The sequence below is a fragment of the Artibeus jamaicensis genome, unplaced genomic scaffold (assembly GCF_021234435.1).
Source record: "Artibeus jamaicensis isolate MK-2021 breed Jamaican fruit bat unplaced genomic scaffold, CSHL_Jam_final contig_465, whole genome shotgun sequence".
NCBI lineage: Eukaryota > Metazoa > Chordata > Mammalia > Chiroptera > Phyllostomidae > Artibeus > Artibeus jamaicensis.
In genome coordinates this window covers 1934174-1951341 of record NW_026521843.1, presented here as the reverse complement: position 1 = coordinate 1951341, position 17168 = coordinate 1934174, and the positions used below count along the sequence as shown (strand labels likewise).

The window sequence follows — 17168 nt, the reverse complement described above, 5'->3', positions numbered from 1 at the left end:
CGGCAGGGAGCTGGTGCAGAGAGCGTCTGAACTTGGCCCTTGAGGCCCTGGGAGCCAGTGAGGGGTTTAGAACGAGGAGTGGCTCCTTGCTGGTCATTCTAGAATGATGCTCCACAGTAATCATGTTAGATGGGAGAGAATGTGCAGTGGCCTGGCTTCCATCATGTGTGTGCACACATTCTGTCATACGTGTGCAAACGTTGTCATGTGTGTGTATACAGTGAAAGGCTGCGGGATAACGAATGAGGCGGGAACCACGAACCGCCCAGCCTCCCAGAGGGTGATGCCAAGGCTGAGCCCCGCCCCCCGGGTGCTGGGTCTCTGAGCACCCCCCCCCCCCTCCCACCGGCCGTGGTGGGCAGTGAAACAGAAAGCAACAGAAAGATTTCCATTTAACGTCCAGCTGTGAGTTAAATGCTTGAGCTCCGGGACAGGTCCAAAGCCCCTGGGACCCTCACAACCCTCATCTCTAAATTGGGGTGCAGGACAACCGCCCCACCTTGCACAGGGCGGTCACAGGGTGGAGGAGAGGTCACACACACAGGGCACACCAAGGGACTGGGCAGGGACCGGAGGCCCCTTCAGCGGGAAACGCCCCTGAGTCCCCAGCGCGGCCACCTCACAACTACTTCTGGCGCCCGCCCCGTGTGGGACGACGCGGCACAGAGGACCGTGCAGGCGGGCACCGGGCTCGAGGAGGTACCGGGAAGGGGAGGCCTTCACACAAAGGGCAGACGCAAGGAAGGAATGGGCCCGCCGGCAGCCAAGACTCCTCGGAGTCCTGCAGACTCCTCTGTGAATCAGACCCCGTACCACGTCGTCGAAGCTTTCTGGAGCACCCCGTACGCCTTAAGACGGTGCAGAGGGTCCCCTCTGTGTCACGGGTGCTGGGGGGCCTGCGGCCACGCGGTATTTTTAGAGCTTCTTCACGGGGCGTGAGCCTATGGATTCTGCACCCACTCGGAGCGTAGCTGACGTTTCAGCTGCTTATAGCTGCGAACACACTTCCTGCTCCCCGTGCGGTTGGAGGAGGGGGCAGGGAAGGAGCCTTGGAAATCTAAATTCACAGCACAGAGGGAGGGAGGGAGGGAGCCTGGAGTCTGTCTGCTTGAAAGAGTCGATCCTCTCGAGAGGGGCCCGTGAAGGGCCGACACAAACGACAGAGGCTGACACGGGGCTTGGTGTCAGGACGTCCCTGGTACTGCACACGCATCAGGCTTTTCCCCGCCCAGGACCTCGGAGGACGCCAGCGGCAGACCCGGCCCCGGCCCTTCAGGGCAAGTCGGGCCCCCCCAAGCCACACGTCTGGACGTGATCTGCACCGAAGGGGAATTATTTTGGGTGGGATGAGCAAGCTACTGGCTCCCTGATTCCCTTCTGAACTCAAGTAGCGATGGTGCCAGGAGCAGAAAAGCGCAGTCGGGGCCTGGATGGGGCTGCGAGGAGCTGAGTGCCAGCCCGTCCACAGCAGGGCCGAGGGCCCTCGGGGCGGAGGGTCCCATTGCTGCTCTGCTGAAATGCAGAGGGTTCCCTGCAGAGGACGTCTGGAGGGTTCTGCGAATCCCACTGAACCGGGGGTGGGCCTTGGGCTCCCTGAGCCTGGTCAGGGCTGAGCCTCGGCTAGCTGTCAGCTCTGTCTGTTTCTAAGGCGAGGGCTGTGTCACACGTGTTCCGTGACTTCCTTCGAGCCAAATGTCTGCAGGTCCACGTCAACACATCCCTCTGGCCTCGCAGCCGGACACTCCGGAGGAAAGGGACTCTGATCCTGCCCCAGTCGGGTCTGGCCCAGAGCCACGGACACCTAATACACACACTCACGTGTCCTAGAATTCGAGTCACTGAGAAAAATGGGACAAAGGTCTCCTTAAAAAAATACACAATTGACCTCCTTCTTTTTTGGGCGAGGGGTGGGGGAGTGTGGTGTGACTGTCTTTCCAAGTGGTGATACAAACGGAGCCATAATGAAGTTATGGAATAAAAAATCTAAAATGCCGTGTTGATAGTGACTGAGTTCAACACCGCTGTGTGCTCCCTCTGTGCTTGTGTGACATGGGAAGGAGCCCCTCTGCTCACACTGGGGTTGGATCCGATCACTCGGCCAGTCCGAGTCCGCTGCCAGCCTCTCTTTGCACGAGCCCTTGCTGCACCTGCTTCGTGGGCCATCGTCATGGGAGGCACGAGAACCTTCCATCGGGCAAGAGGGGACCACGCTCGGAGATGCTCCAGACACAGACAGGGGGCCCTGGAGACCATCGTGTCTTCCGAGCGGCCCGGGCCAAATCGGTTCAAGGGCGAGAGAGGTCTACTGCTCGCCAGATGGTGACAGAGACTCTACACAGTAACTGAAGCCCGTTAAGATGCCGAACTAAAATAAATAACACAACCGGCACACCTGGCAGGTAAGTATCTCGGTCAGGTACGACGTGCCGAGGCGTTCGTGTGTTTTGAGAACTGGGAGGTTGGGGTATTCACTCTAGACCGTCTGGGTCTGCCTGGTGACGTCTTGGCGGTGCCCCTGGGAGAGGACAAACAGGACACTCGGCTGCCGGACTGCGAAAGGAGGAGATGGAGTAAGAACGCAAGGAAACAAAGCTGTACTTTTAAAAAGTCAGAGAAACTCCAAATTTATTAAAGATCCTAAAACAGATGGGCCGAATTCGACAGCCAGAAGGAAGACTAGTAAAACTGTGAAGTGTAAGACGGCGAGACATTGGGAAGATCGGAAGTCAAAGGGGACCCCAGAAAACCGCAACCGAGACACAGCTGCGGCCCAACCAGATGTGACCATAAAGGTCCCATCAGATAGGTTCAAAATAGAAAAAGCCAACACGATGCAGTTACTGGAAAATGGCAAATCCACCATCACAGGGGGGAACTTCACGATGTATTGCTTAACACAGCAAACCTGCAAAATTTGTAAAAATCTAGAAGCTCTCAGAGGCACTACGGTAACTACATACATTTCCTGGACAATGTCAGAATTCAAGACCTTCCCCCAAATCGGCGGGACATGCACAGACACCGTGCACAGGAGCTCGAAGAGGGACTCACCGAGTTTCACGGAACTGCAGTCCTATGGGTTCCGTGTTCAGACCTAATGCAACCGAGATACAAATCAATAATGAGAAGATTCTAAAGGAATCTTATCAATAACTCCTGGGTTTAGATAAAAATAAAATACTTGAAATATCTGAAGAACTAAAAAATAGTGAGAATATTATTTAACAAAACCTGAAGATGCCATTACAGCAGTACTGGGGGAGAGAGTCTTAATCCTAAATGCTTATGTTAAAAAAGAAAAAATCCCTAGAAACTACTAAGCTGTCTCTAGCTGGAGAAGTTAGAAAAGGAACTGAAGAATTAACATAAAGAAAGTAGGAGGAAAAAAGTCTATGACAGATAAAAACCAAATGAAGTTGAAAGGGTCAATAAAATCCGAAGTATTTGTCTATGGAAATAATAATGAAACAAACACTTTCTGGTCAAGGAAGAAAAAAGACGTATGACTCAAACAAACTGTATTTATACTGAAACAGATAACAGAGATTTAAAACTAAATGAATAATTCTAGGCTAATCTTAAATTGTAATATAGGAGGCAATGAATATACACCCAGGAAAATAAGTAATTTAAGAAAACTGACTCCAAAGGAAACAGGAGTTCAAATAATTTTGCAAGCCTTGGAAAAAAACTGGATAAAAGAAATCTTCCCACAAGGAAATGACTAGGCCTTGTTTTCAGCTGAGTAAGCCCAAAATTTCAAGGTCAGATAATGCAAGTCATACACAAAATCTTGCCAGGAATGGGAAAAATTAAAAATAGGAACAAAAGCCCCTCCTCCCAAGTCAGACAAAAGCAGTTAAGGGAAAAATACAGGCCAACCTCACGCATGAGCAAAGAAACAAAAATTTAAAACAAAATAAGAGCAAATAGAACCCAGATGTTCGTCAGATGTGCATTTGGGGAGAAAGCAGGCATAATGGCGACCAAGCGAGATTCACCCACAGAGCAGGAGAGCGCTCAGCACTGGAATCAGCCAGACGCAGGGCGTGACGAGGGGCAGAGAAACCACCTGGTCAGACTAAGGGCGGAACAGCCTCTGATGAAACTCAGTGTGCGTTTATGATTAATAACATGAAATTCGACTGAGCAACGCAGAACATAAGGGAACTTTCTTAACCTAATGAGGAGCGTTTGGAAAAAAGTGACGGCAAACATCATCCTTCCTTCAACTAGAACATTCCTCACGAAAGTTGGGACAGAGCAGGGTACGTTCTATCGCTCCAGTCCCCGTTGCATGAGAATTGAAAAGATAAACAACACTTTATACACAACTGAATGGTTACACATAGGAGGATCCACAGACAAACTGCTACAAGTACTCGGTTAAGGGTTATAACGCAGCCAGATGCAAGAGCAAGATGCCAAGGACACTCGTGTGCTCCAGCAAAGGCACCCCAAAACCAAGGTGCCCAGGAGCCCATGGAAGGTAGGACCAATCAGGGAAAAGTACAGAAGTCTACCCCAAGACATCTATGAAAACAAATACACGGATAGTGATACAATGTTATGGCTATGAGGACTCAGTATAAAAAAAGGCTACTCTTTCTAAACGGATCTATAGCCTTGATACCATCCGAGGCAATCCACAGGTGGCTTTGTGGTTGTTTTTACAGTGGCTGTTGCTGTGTGATAAGCAAACTAAAGTTTCTACAGAAGGGCAAGGGCCCAGGCACAGACGAACGTCCCAGGCAAGAGGGGAGGGGAGGAGACTGCACAGCGAGACACTTCGTAGGGAGCTGAGGTGGTCAGCCTCAGGCCCCGCCCCCTCCACACACACTTGCTCCTTTTGGTGCAAGGGACACCCTTCGTGTCCTGTCCCACGGAACAAGAAGCTTCCTTGGACCGTGTGCTTTCGATTTCTCTTCAGTTCGACTGGGAGCTTTCTGATCCCCAAAAAACAAAAGGAAGCACCATGAAATGCTTTCCCCCGCCTCACCCCCCTCTTCAAAGGTGATGAAATGGAATGTTTCCCCCACCTTGGCACAGTTTTTGCACAAAACGTCCTGTTTTTTTGTTAATCCTCACATTCTGTTCTCTCATTCGTTCAGTACAGAAATCTTCCGGATGTTCTTCATTCTGATTTTCCCAAACTCCACATTGCACGTGATTTTCTTTCTGGGGGTGCCAGCGAAGAGGTTACATGATCTGGCATTCCCGTCTGAGGGCAGCATGCCCTTGACCTTGAACGGGGACAAAGAGGATCCAGAACAAAATCACCGAGTACACAGATGCCCTGTAGCCCACTGGCGGCTCTCCTTGCCTCACACCGGCCACGCCCATCAATGGACGTTACAGTGATGTTCCTACACTCCACCGGTAATCCGCCACACGTGAACACATATGCGCAGCCCCTCCCGTAGCTGGGCACCGTTACCGCTGTGGCTGAAGACACCTGTAGAAATCCGTAATGCACCAGCCAATACCCCATAAAGGGGCTCTTCCGAAACCCGAACATCCAGAGACGACCCCATCCCATTCCCACTGCCCACCAGCCCGTCAGGACCCCGGAGCTGTCTTGCGATCCTAAATGACATCCGTTCCAAACCAGACACCCTCCAGGATCTCCTAGTCCCCTCTGACGTCCTGGTGCTGAGAGTCACCTCCCAGGCGCCCCCCCCCAACCCCCCCCCGATCAGGCAGAAAGTGCACAGGAGGTCTGGAAGCCCCCAGCCTGCGTGTGTGGCACCTCCAGCTGCCGCCAGTTGTGGGGCTTTGAACGAGTGGCTTTCAGTCTTGGCGTCTCCAGCTGGACAATGGGAAGAATGACAGTTACGGTCCCAGCGCACGGCGCACTTGAACATCTGCCTCCAGGGCGGTACACAAAAGCCAGCTATCCTAGTAAGCAGCGACCACTGGCTGTTCCATTTTTCCCCTAGACGTCTGAACAGTAGCGTCAGGAGCCTATGATTAAAGCCAAACTCCTCTAAGGCTGTGCCTTCCTTTCATGCTGTGACGGAGGACATCCCTTAGCCAGATCCTCCACATTCCTTGAGCACTCCACCCCCCATAATCGGGATATCCCCCCTTAGAGGGCTAACATACATGACCATGGCAATGCCAGCCCCCCCGGCTGTGAGCAATGGTGCCTGCCGTCACCTCACTGCGTCTCCTGGGGTTCCCAGGTTCGGCAGCGGTGCCGCCTGCCCCCACACCCCACTCCCGCCCCTCCCCTCAGCTCCCAGTGGGGCCTGCAGCTGACCACTCCGTCTGCTTTGCATCCCTAACCAGTAACTTGTATGTCAGTGACTGGTGTCCAAACGCTGTTGCATCCTGGGAAGAACCTGCCCTTCCTTCAGGCACATCTGACCCTCCCAAGGGACTTCCTGCCGGGAAAGTAGGGAAGCGTCACTGTCATCCCCATCGACCGACAATGACGAAGAAATCCACGCTCTGAGCGTGCGGTGACGTTCGCACCCTCATGGGGCAAGAAATGACAAAGCCGCGTCTCCGACCGCCTTCTGCACGTCTGTGCCGATCTGGCCTCACCGGGGACCCCACAGCGCCTCTCATCGGCTCTCTGCGCCCCAATTAAAACACGAACAAAGGAGTCACGCAGACATTTTTCAAAGGAGGACATACAGACGGCCAGCAGGTCCCCGAGGGTGCTCCACGTCAGTGATCACCAGGGAAACGCAACTCAGAACCCCAGTGAGACCTCGCCGCACACCGTCCTCGACAGCCGTCATGCAAAAGAGCAGTGACTGGGAGCGCTGGCGGGGACCCACAGAGAAGGAGCCCCCGTGGGCTGTGGGCTGTGGGTGGGAGTGCAGGCCGGTGTGGCCACCGTGGGGAAGGGTGTGCAGGCCCCTCGGAACGTGGGAAAGAGCTCTACCCCCCCCCCCCCGTCCAGTGGTCCCGCTTCTGGGTGCGCCCAGAGGAGACAAATGAGTACCTGAGGGACACCCCCCCCCATTCACGGCAGCGACATCCTCCGTGGCCGAGGTACAGGAACAACTGAAGTGCCAGCAGAAAGGAGAGTGGACAAAGCGGCTGTGACGCACAGAGCGGGCCACTGCCCGGCCTTCATGGAGAAGGACGTCCTGCCGTCGGCCACAGGCGGGCGGGGGTGGGGACGCTGGCCAGGAACTGGGCTCTGAGTCCTTCTGCGCTGAGTTTGTGTGACCCTGTCTCTCCCCTCACAAGCGTCCGTGGTTGTCCACGGGCCGGCGGGCAGGTTCCAGCTCCAAACACCGAGGGTCCCGCCCCCGAGACTCGGAGGGTTCTGTCTTCTCTCCTCTCTCCTCCCCCCGCAGACTCCTCGGGGCCTGGGGGCCGGGGGTCCGCTCACCCCCAGCACCCGTTTCTCTCGCCGCCTCGGTTCTGCCCTGTCCTGTGCCCGCAGCTTCCGCCTGTGAAGGTTAGAGTGAAACGTGAAAGCAGACGCCCGCCCTGTTTCCTCTTTTCTGCCCCAGCCCCAGCCCAGGGCCTTGCAGGTACCAGACGCTCGGTGCCGGTCTGCTGTCGGCCCGTCTGGGGACAGGGACCCTCTCGTCTCTGACCTGCTGTCATCCTCGCCTCAAGAATGCGGGGCGTGGGAACACCAAGATCTAGACAGCGAAGCCCAGGTCAGCCACTTGAGGAGTGACCGAGGTCGCCAACCGAACAAAACAGGAACAACAACAAGGAGAGAGAAGCCGAAACCAAGGTCGCTGTGGACGACGTGGCTGCCATGGTCTATCCCGACAGGACCCCCAGCCGTGCGCCTCAGGCCAGCAACCTCAAGGTTCTCGTGTCTACAGATGTTCCTGGTTTCACCGCCTCGGCCAGTCTGGAGCCGGCTGCCATGGCAGGGCACCGGCCCTGTCCATTCTGGGCAGGGTTTCCAACGGCCTCTGCCTGGAAACTTAGCTGGCCAAACGCGGAGCCGCAGCTGTCCGGCAGTGGCCCTCCCGGAGGCTGGCTCAGGGCCGCGGCCGAGTTCACGTTTCTTCACCGAGGATTTCTTTTTTTACCCATGACATTCTCCACTTGAGAAAAACAAAGCAAAACAAAAAACAGAACAAAACCAACTCCCAGATGTAGCTCTGTCCGTGGCAGAAATAAGGGTGCTGGGGGGCGGGGTTACGTCCAGGAAGACTGTTTCTCTTTGTAAGTTCTGAACAGTTAAAGTGTCTGTGCCGCGCTGGGATGCCAGTTCTGCTGTGTCAGCCTGTTCAACTGGAGACTTTGTAACGAGGGCGCCACTGCTCAGTTGCAGGAATTTGCTAGAGAATGATCCGCAAGGCTGCGGCAGGCAGAGCAGGAACGCAGGGCTCCAGGTGCCCGCAGGGGCCTGTCCCGGAGCGTCAGGGCACCCCCCAGCCCGCCCAGGAGACCCGGCGTCTCTCTGGAGCAGTGAATGCACCGTGGAGAAAAATGCACTAACCCTAAAGCGTTCAAGTGCCGGTTCTAAAGCACTTAGTGTCCGAGGTATGTGAAGAGAGGGAGGAGCAGCTCCCAAAGTCAAGTTCACAGGTCCCCACGGCAGCCAGGACCAGGTGGCAGCCTGCCGCGCCTCAGCAGAGAGACGTGTTGGTCCTGGAGTGGCCACGGGTTAACACTGGTGTGTGGTCCGAGTCCCGGGAGACCTCTCACACAGGCCCTTTTTACAGCGCAGGCAGCGAGGAGCAAACCGAGGCGATGGGCTGGGCTGCGGGGCCTTGGAATTTAGGGTCCCAAGGGCCCCCCACTGCCAGGTCCACATCCAGTCTCAGCCCAGCCCCTTGGTGTCCCCAGCCTCCTCCTCCAGGGTCCCTAACAGGACAGCTCCCCCCACTCTCCTGCACCAATGACCCACCCGTCACGCGGCCCCCTTGCCTCCTCACCCCTGATGTCCTCTCTCCTCATGTCACCCCCTCAGTCTCCATGTACCCGGTGTCATCTCTCCCCTGCGCACGCTGTCACCTCAGAGCAGCCTCCCTCCCTCTGCTTGGCTGAACCAAAATTCAGCTCTTGACCGACCTACCAGGTGCCTCCAAGTGGCTGTGCTGCCCAGAGAAACAGGCTCACGCCGATCACAGGCTCGCAAGCTGTGGCCTCCAGTGTCGGGAGGGCTCCAACCCCTCTTCACCTCCCTCCTTCTAGAGAGATTCTCACGCCTTCCCTGCTCCCCCAAACTTTCAGTCCTGCCCCCCTGCCCCGGCGACGGCTTCCCAGCGCGTGCCTGGCTTGGTTTCCTAGGTCACGAGGGACCCAGAATGACTGCAGAGACTCCTCCTCTGAGTGCCACAGCTGGCCACCCACACACATGTCACCGTCTGTCCCCACCTGGAGCCACCTACGCCCATCCATCACACAGAACTCTACCTGCCCACAAACGCACCTCTCGCTCTCCGACCGGAGAATGGATTTCAGCAACCGGGGTCCCGCCGCCCGCGCTCGTTCCCGTCAGCGTGCAGCTGTGTCCCTAAAGCTTCCAGAGAAGCGCAGACCCTGGGCTCTTACGCAGCTTACCCTGCACCCTCTGCAGGGATGCTTCTCGGAGGAAGTACGTGTCAACCGCCGGCATCTGTGATCCCTCCCTTCTACCCTCCCCCCAAACCCACACCACCTGGGCTTGTTGCCACAGCCCTGGACCCATGACGTGGCATCTTACCGAGTCTGCCCAAGCTGCCCAGGGCCCGCGGGGCCCTGACCCAAGAGCCAGTTCCCGAGCCCCATCTCACCGGGCCCGTCAGGACGCCGAGCACCGCCCCTCACTCGCCCTGGGTCCTCCCCACTGCGCGCCCCCTGCGTGGCCTCCTGGTGTCCTTTGCTGACCCTTCCTCCTGACCTCCTGCAGCTGGGACGCCCCAGGGCCCGAACCTGACAACTCTCTCTCGCTGGGATTCCGCTGAATCTTACTCCTTCACCCATCGACCGTAGGCCGATGGCTCCACCTCACATCCAGCCTGGGGGGAGGCCTTCCAGGTGCAGGTCTGGAGATCCCTGCCCACCGGGCGCCTCCGCCTGCGCGTCTCACAATCTCACCCTCGGCGTGTTCAGCCCTGACCTTCTCGTCCCCTTTTGCACCTAAGCCTCCACCTGCAGCTTCTCCACCCCAGCTGGTGACGACTTGGTCTAAAATCTCAGACATCACTGTAGACTTTTCGTTTCTTTCCACACCACGCCCACCGGTTCCACCAGAACCGCCCAAAACTCCATCTTCAGATCGAAGCCAGAATGTGACCCTGCCCGCCACCTCCTCCGCCTCCGGGGGAGCTGTCGCCGCACCTGCTGTCCGACTCACTGACGGCTCTCTAGTGGCCGAGCAGGCTCCCAATCCACCTTCCTCCACCACCCTGGGCTCTGTCACCACCTCGGAGCCCGGAATGAGCCTATGGATGTGGGATGCGAACCCCGTCCCTCCTCCGCGTGGGACCCTGCGCCGACTTCCCATCACAAACCCCAATTCCAACCCCAGGGAACGACAGGCTCCTGCTGCCTCTGGGGACGGCGCCCCGACTCCGGTCCCTGTGCAGTCCCGCCAGCGGGCTGGTGTGTGTGTGGACACGGGCCGCTGCCTGTCCAACTGCAGTCCTCTTGCTCCTTACACGCCACAGCTACTTCCCACAACTCCTCAAATCCATGTTCAAATGCCACCTTTTATTGTATTGTATTGTATGTATTGATTTGAAAGAGGAAGAGGCAGAAAGAGGCAGGCACGGATGCAGTGTTCCATTTACTAGAGCATTTTTTGGTTAATTCTTGCATGTGCCCTGACCCGGGGTCAAACCCGCAACCCTGGTGCATAGGGGACAAGGCTCTAACCAGCTGAGCTGTCTGGTCAGAGCCAGATGTCACCTTTTATAATGAGCCCCCCGACCATTCCATTTAAAACTGCAACCGCCCCAGCCCTCCACACCTGGTCTACTTCCTTCTTTTCTCCACGACATTTACGCCTTGTGACAGCAAAACACATGACATGCTGCTTCCTGTTGTCGGCCGAACACGGTCTGTCTCCCGTGCCGGCCCCTCCCCCGCCCTCCACTCATGCCTCACCAACCTGGAATCCCCGTGGGAGCAGGGGCCTGCGCCTGCCTGTTCACACGTGTTCTGTGTTAGAAGGGCGCCTGCCACAGCCAGAACTCAATCCGCCCCTGCTGGGTTTTATTTCTCAAAAATAAGGAGAGTGAGTCCAGGGTATGCTCAGAATTTGCCAGCTCTCTCTTTTCTCCAGGACAGCTTCTGCTCGTCAGAAATGCCCTGGCAGCACCTGCACTTTGCTTATTTGTAGGACTCCGGCCAGGGAGGAAAGACCAAAATCGATTCTGTCTTTCTCGTCGCCTCCCAGCAGGGCGGGTGAGAGCTGGCAGCCAGGGTTTGGGCCTGAGCGGAGGGAGCAGCCCCCCTGGGGTGCATCCGCATCTCCTGGCACTTCCCTCCCTCACGGCTCTCTCACCAAAACAAGGAGCTCGCCCACCCCAGCAGCCTGAGAAAGTGAAGCCTCTCTCGATGCTCACCAGCAGGCTGCTGAGTTCTGAAGGCTTCAAGGTCAAGGCTGAGAGCCCCGACCTACCCCAGCATCTCCTGGCTCCTGCAGGGAGGACTCCAGAGAGAGAATGTGTCCCTTTTTGTGCCACTCTCCTCTCTGCCTTTACTGGACAATAAAGGCAGGCCCTCCAAACAAAAGAAAATACGATACAATGTGTTTCACTCCAAGTTTCTGCCTTTTTTCCCAGGGAAGGGCCCGTAAATAGAATCCCAGTCCTCGGCAGGAAAGACGGCTCCCTGTTCGGCTGGCGCACTGGCCACGGGAGACTTTTTTAGCTGCGTTATAAAAAGATTTACACAGAGAGGCTGTACGCAGAGCTCTCTGCCCAGAGGCGGTGCGGTGAGACTGGGTGGCTTTCAGGCTGCTGGCGGGGTGCGCAGCCCCCCATGCCCCCACTTTCCAGAGCCACTCGGCACCCACTGGCTTTCCCATCGCGTGTTGGCCGTGAGCTGTGGCCCCCTAGCCCTGGCTCCAGGTCTACGAATCAGACGATGCCCTGGGCAGTGCTCTGCTTACAAAGCTGCCGTGGGTGCCTCCCAGACGCTCCCCCCCCCAACCCTGCTGGCCCTGCTGCTCCTACTGCCCGGCACCAACTGGGTCTGAGCGGAAACACCTGTAGTAGACAGACACCCAGCCGCTTACCAGCCTGCTCTGGCCGCCGACCACCTGCGGGGACCCGAGAGAGACGGCGAAGGTGCTCCTGACTTCTGGCTTCAACACGCGCCCGGGCCCAGATCTTCACCCACCCCACCCACCGCTGATGGGACACTTGGAGACGGGAAGACGGGGTCCTGCTTTGGGGGCCGAGGCCCCCTGGGAACCTTCACACACCCCCCTTATCCACCGAGAGGTGAGAAACACCACGCGCCGCGGTTTGTCACCTGAAGCCTAAGTATAAGGTTGGGCTTCGCGTTTGGTGTGCTCTTGTCCTAATTTCCAATTCCTGTGAATATAATTGAATTAATGCACCGCTTGATAGGAGCGGGGATGCCTCCTCCAAGTGTGAGGTACGAACCCGACAAAGCCAACCTGGTGCGAAACTGGCCCGGAAGAGACCATTCATCGCTGTTCCCCGTTGTAGGTACATAAATGCTCGGGAGGCCGCTGGATCTCACTCGGAATGAAAAGGAAGGAGGGGAAACACGGAGACGCCATGTTTCGCCGAGCGGGTCAGCAATGGTCACGAACCCAATGTTGCTGATTGAAAACTCAGTGTGGTTGACTGTGGTAAAAGAGGAACCGCAAATAATAATAACAACACACAGTAGAAAACAATTTCTATAAATCCAGTTGGCGAAACAAATTTCAGTGGAACCCGCACACACCTAATTTTTTTTAGAGGAATACTGAAAAAAAGGAAAACTCCTGTTGAAAATCACTTGCGACTAAAGGGAAGGGTACTCTTCACTTTATCCCTTACCGAACTGACTTTCTTACCCGGCTGCGCTTATCACTCTAAATCTTTAGAGCTATAGATCTTTGATGTAGTCTATACCCATGAGATGATACGCACCGAGGGAAAACAATTACGTTTCCATTGGCCTCACGAAAGCCCACGAAGTGCAGCACTTTGCAAACCTCATTAACATCTCACTGCGAGGCCCCACTGCCCTGCACGCCGGGCGCCTTGCAGCAAACCCTCAGCCCGGGGCCTGCTGGACGTCCGCCCAGCGACTAGTCCTGCAAGCTCTTCTCCTCCTCCTCTCTCCCTCTCTCCTCTGTAATAAACGGACATTTAGACTGGGGCCAACTAGTCACCGGCACAGAACCCTGCTCCAGAAGAGAGAGCCCCCCTCACCTCCCATTCCTGACCCACCCTCCGCAGAAAGGAGCTAAGGGCCCTGTCTGTCCTCCTCACAGGGGCTCTGTCTGCGGACGTCGGACAGGGGAGGGGTGCACACTGGGAGCCGGGGCCGCAGTTGCCCCCCACAGCCGTCCTGCAGTCGGTCAGGTCACGTTTGTCTTCTCTCGAGGAAGTAAAATACGTCCTTCAGGAATGGAGCTAAAATTACAGCTAGGGAACAAACGCACTGGCTCGCTGACTCTCAATGAATTGGGGGGGGTCTTTTTTTTTTTTAATTCTCTCGTTGTGATAACAGGCAATAACAGGAGTGGTTCCACCATCACTCCGGAGTTTAAGAAACGACTCCTAACAATGACTCCGATGCTCGGGCTTCCACCTGCTCACAAAGAGCCGACTGACTCACCCGACTGTCCCCCTGGGCACAAAATGGGAAGCTTCTTCCAGCAGGGGCATCAGCCCAGGAAAAAGGGGCCGATTTAGGATGGTGAGAGAAAGCACACCCCCCGCCCTCGAACTTGAAAGAACTGAGAAACCAACTCCTTGAACGATGTAGCTGTGAAAAGAATAAGGTTCCATGTGGTGACAGGAAAAACCTTTCTATTAAGTAGGAACAAAGCAGGATGCTGTGGTTCCCCCCCCAAAGGGGAGGGTGGGGGACGGCCTGCAGGTGGAAGTAAGAAGCCAGAGGCGGACACCAGCCTCCCACGCGGGAGACCCGAGGCCCGGGCAGGAGAAAAGGTGGCCCTGCACAGGGAGGTTTTGTACGGAGACTTTTTACTTTTTAATATCTACTTTTTATTGAGGTGAGAGTCACAGCACATAACATTAACCACTTTAAAGTTCATTCAGTGTCATGCAAATGTGGTGTGATCAGCACCTCTTATCTAATCCCAAAACATTCCCGTCACCCCAAACACACCCCGTTATGACCCACGAGGCAGTTACAGTCCAGGCCCCTCCGGCCAGGCCCTGGCCACTGCAAACTGCTCTCTGTCCCTTGGTTTTTCCTACTCTGGGTATGTCCTATGTCCTATAAATAGTACAATGAGTGACCCTTTGTGGTAGCTTCTTTTGTATTTACTCCTTCAAAATTAAAATTTAGATAAAATGTTTCCTAGAAGGATTCCATCCGAGTCACTCATTACACTTAAAAAACACTTGAATACCTGACGTCTGTAAATCGATGTCATGTCCCATAGACGTCGGAAAGATGAGAGCCGTCCATGCCAGCCAAGCCCATCCGGGTGTTTCCGCTCAGTAGGGCACAGAGCGGTCCGCCGACAGAAATCATGACCACTCGGAGTGTGCGGAGTGATTCAGAACAAACAGACGTTTGAGCCAAAGCTGGAGGGGACGGAGGGTTCGCTGCCTTTCCCTTGTGCGGGGGAGGCTCCAGGCCCAGGCCCCCACAGCCGTTCCGACAGCCCGAGTCCCACCCCGCCCAGGAGCACGCCGACGCCTCCACGGGCTCGCAGCTGCACCCAGAAGCCAGGCAGCAGCACACGTGAGGATTCCACGGGGAGGGAGGGGCAGGAAGTGGTCAGCCACCACCTCACCAGAAAGGCCTGATGAACTGACAACCTGGGAACCGAAACCCCGGGGCAAACCACCTGGGGCAGATCTGCAGAGGCGAGGTGGAGAGCCCCACCCTGGCTGCCCTCCCCTGCAGGAGACGCCCCGGGGCCCTGACTGATAGGAACTCCTGCCAGGCGGTTTCCCAGGAAGGCTGGAGGCTGGGTGTGAACTAGTTTTGAGTGAGCCAGAGACTTCTAGGGGCCACGGTCTTGAAAGAGCCCCACACTTTGGTGGGTGCGGCCTCCAGGAATGCCACCAGGGTCTCACAGTGACACGCCAAGAAAATCCTAGCCAGGCTCAGACCAGGGAAGAGCAGCCAACCGAAATACGCCCGGAATGGCCCACAGAAGAAGGGCCCGTGCTTCACGCCTCTCCCAGGACCCTCTGTGGAGGCCCAGAGACAGCAGGGTGGGCGGAGGACGGGCCCTGGAGAACGTGGGGCCTCTAGGCCCAGCCCGGCCAGTAGCCAGGTCAGCCTCACACCTCGCCCTGACTCGCCCAGACCCCAGTCCCCGCCACCAAGCACATCAGGCTCAGCGGCGACGACAGACCCCATGCAGCAGGCCGACCGTAGTCCCGTGACCAGACCAGGCAATGACTGACATAGGAAGGGCCCCCGTGGGAAAGGCAGGCAGAGCGCAACAGCCAGTGGGTTCTGCGGGCAGAGCAGTGGGGCCTGAAACATAACCCCACGAAACTCGAGGACAGAAACGCGGTGAATCGGGAGGAGCACCTGGGCTGGGCTGGTCGACGCGCTGAGCACGGCCAGGGGAAAAGACGGACGGCGGGCCTGAGGACGGGTAACAGACAGAACGTTCCCAAACGAAATACAAAACGGGGGAAAAAACCCAGAATTTAAAAAAGGAACATCCAAGAACCGTCGGGTGATTCCAACACAGGCACGACTGGAAACCAGAAGGAGAGAGAACAGAGCAGAAAAGAAGTCGAAGCAAGAACAGCCAAGAGTTTCCCGAAGTCAGTGAGGTCACCAGACCACAGCTCCAGGAAGCCCGTCGAGGACCCGGGAGGACACGTACCAGAAAGGTCCATCCAGGCCTATCGCAGGCCACTGCAAAGATCAGAACCAGAGTGGAGATCCGGACAGGCGCTGAGGGTGAGGGGTGAGCGCTGTGCTTACAGAGAAAGAAGAACAAGAATTAGATCTGAGTTCCCTTCGGAAACCAGGCAAGCCAGAAAAGAGCAGAGTGCCATGTTTAAAGTGTTGAAGGGGAAATGCCGCCAACCTGGAACTCTGTTTCCGGGAGAATCACCCTCCACAAGCGAAGGAGGAACACACGCGTCCCTAGACGGGCTCGGGTGGAGGGAATCTGGTGTGGAAAGTTCTGCAGAAAGAAGGAAAACTCTACGTCGGAAGCGCCAATCAACCTCAACACAGGAGGAGAAAGAAAAACATGAAGGTAAAATGAAATATCTTACTTTTCTTATTCTTCATCGAGCTAAAGGAAAATCGTTTAAAGCAGTAAAAAGAGCAACGAGTCAGAGGGTGAGGACGCGTGAACGAGGGAAATGCGCACAGCTGTGCCATCGGGGCGGGAAGAGGCGGGGCAGGAACGACCGTTACAAGACGCCATTGCCATGATCCCACGGCGCCGTATTTGAACTTAGTTTTACTTCAAAAACATAGATATTGCAAACTCCAGAGCAACCGCTAAACCGTAAAAATGGTTTCAAAAAATATAACTGAATGCCACTAAAAAAGACAAAACAAAATCATGTAAAACATTCAGAACCAACGGAGTCGGCAAAGGGGGGGGGAGAAACAAACAAACAAACACAAAAGATGGAAGGCACAGACGCCAGTTAGGGAGCACGGTGGACACTCCCCCGGCTGGAGCACTAATCGCTGCCGATGTGCATGGCCCGAATCCTCCAGGGCAAACAGAAAGACTTTCAGAGTGAACAGAAAAGCAAGATGCAAGGATATGTTGTCCGAAGAAACACACTTTAAATAGAATCTGGTGAGCAGTGGAGGGAGGGAGACAGACAGCACACGCTAAGGCCAACCCAAAGCGGGAGTCGCTGCGGCCCAAGTGACTGCAGAGCCGGGAGCCTTGTCAGGGATGAGGCTGCCACGGACTGCTTCAAGCAACCAAGAAGCCAGTTCCTCCCCTGATGACACCCAACGACACCAAACACGCATGCGCCTCACCCCAGAGCTTCCCGTGCACAGCGCAAACACCGACAGACCTGCGAGGGGAAGCAGGCAAATCGACCGTGATAACCATGGGCTTCACCACCCTCTCAGTAAGCAGC

At 55.9% G+C, this 17168-nt stretch overlaps 1 protein-coding gene across 6 annotated transcripts in view; it reads right to left on the bottom strand.

The window, feature by feature from the left end:
- The window catches only part of RNF144A (ring finger protein 144A), a 72942-nt gene that overhangs the window by 44902 nt on the left and 10872 nt on the right, over positions 1 to 17168 (bottom strand). For 2 of the 6 annotated variants that reach the window (XM_037151720.2, XM_053666924.1), the window contains exon 1: positions 9365 to 9489. The exons of 2 other annotated variants lie outside the window; for them this stretch is intronic. Coding sequence is in view for 1 of the 4 variants with exons in the window: in XM_037151718.2 (XP_037007613.1) it covers positions 14486 to 14516 (31 nt within the window). In the remaining 3 variants the exon portion in view is untranslated. Of the gene's footprint in view, positions 1 to 9007; positions 9178 to 9364; positions 9490 to 14485; positions 14800 to 17168 lie in introns of those variants that run through there. 2 more of the 6 variants (XM_037151718.2, XM_037151721.2) reach the window with 2 other exon arrangements.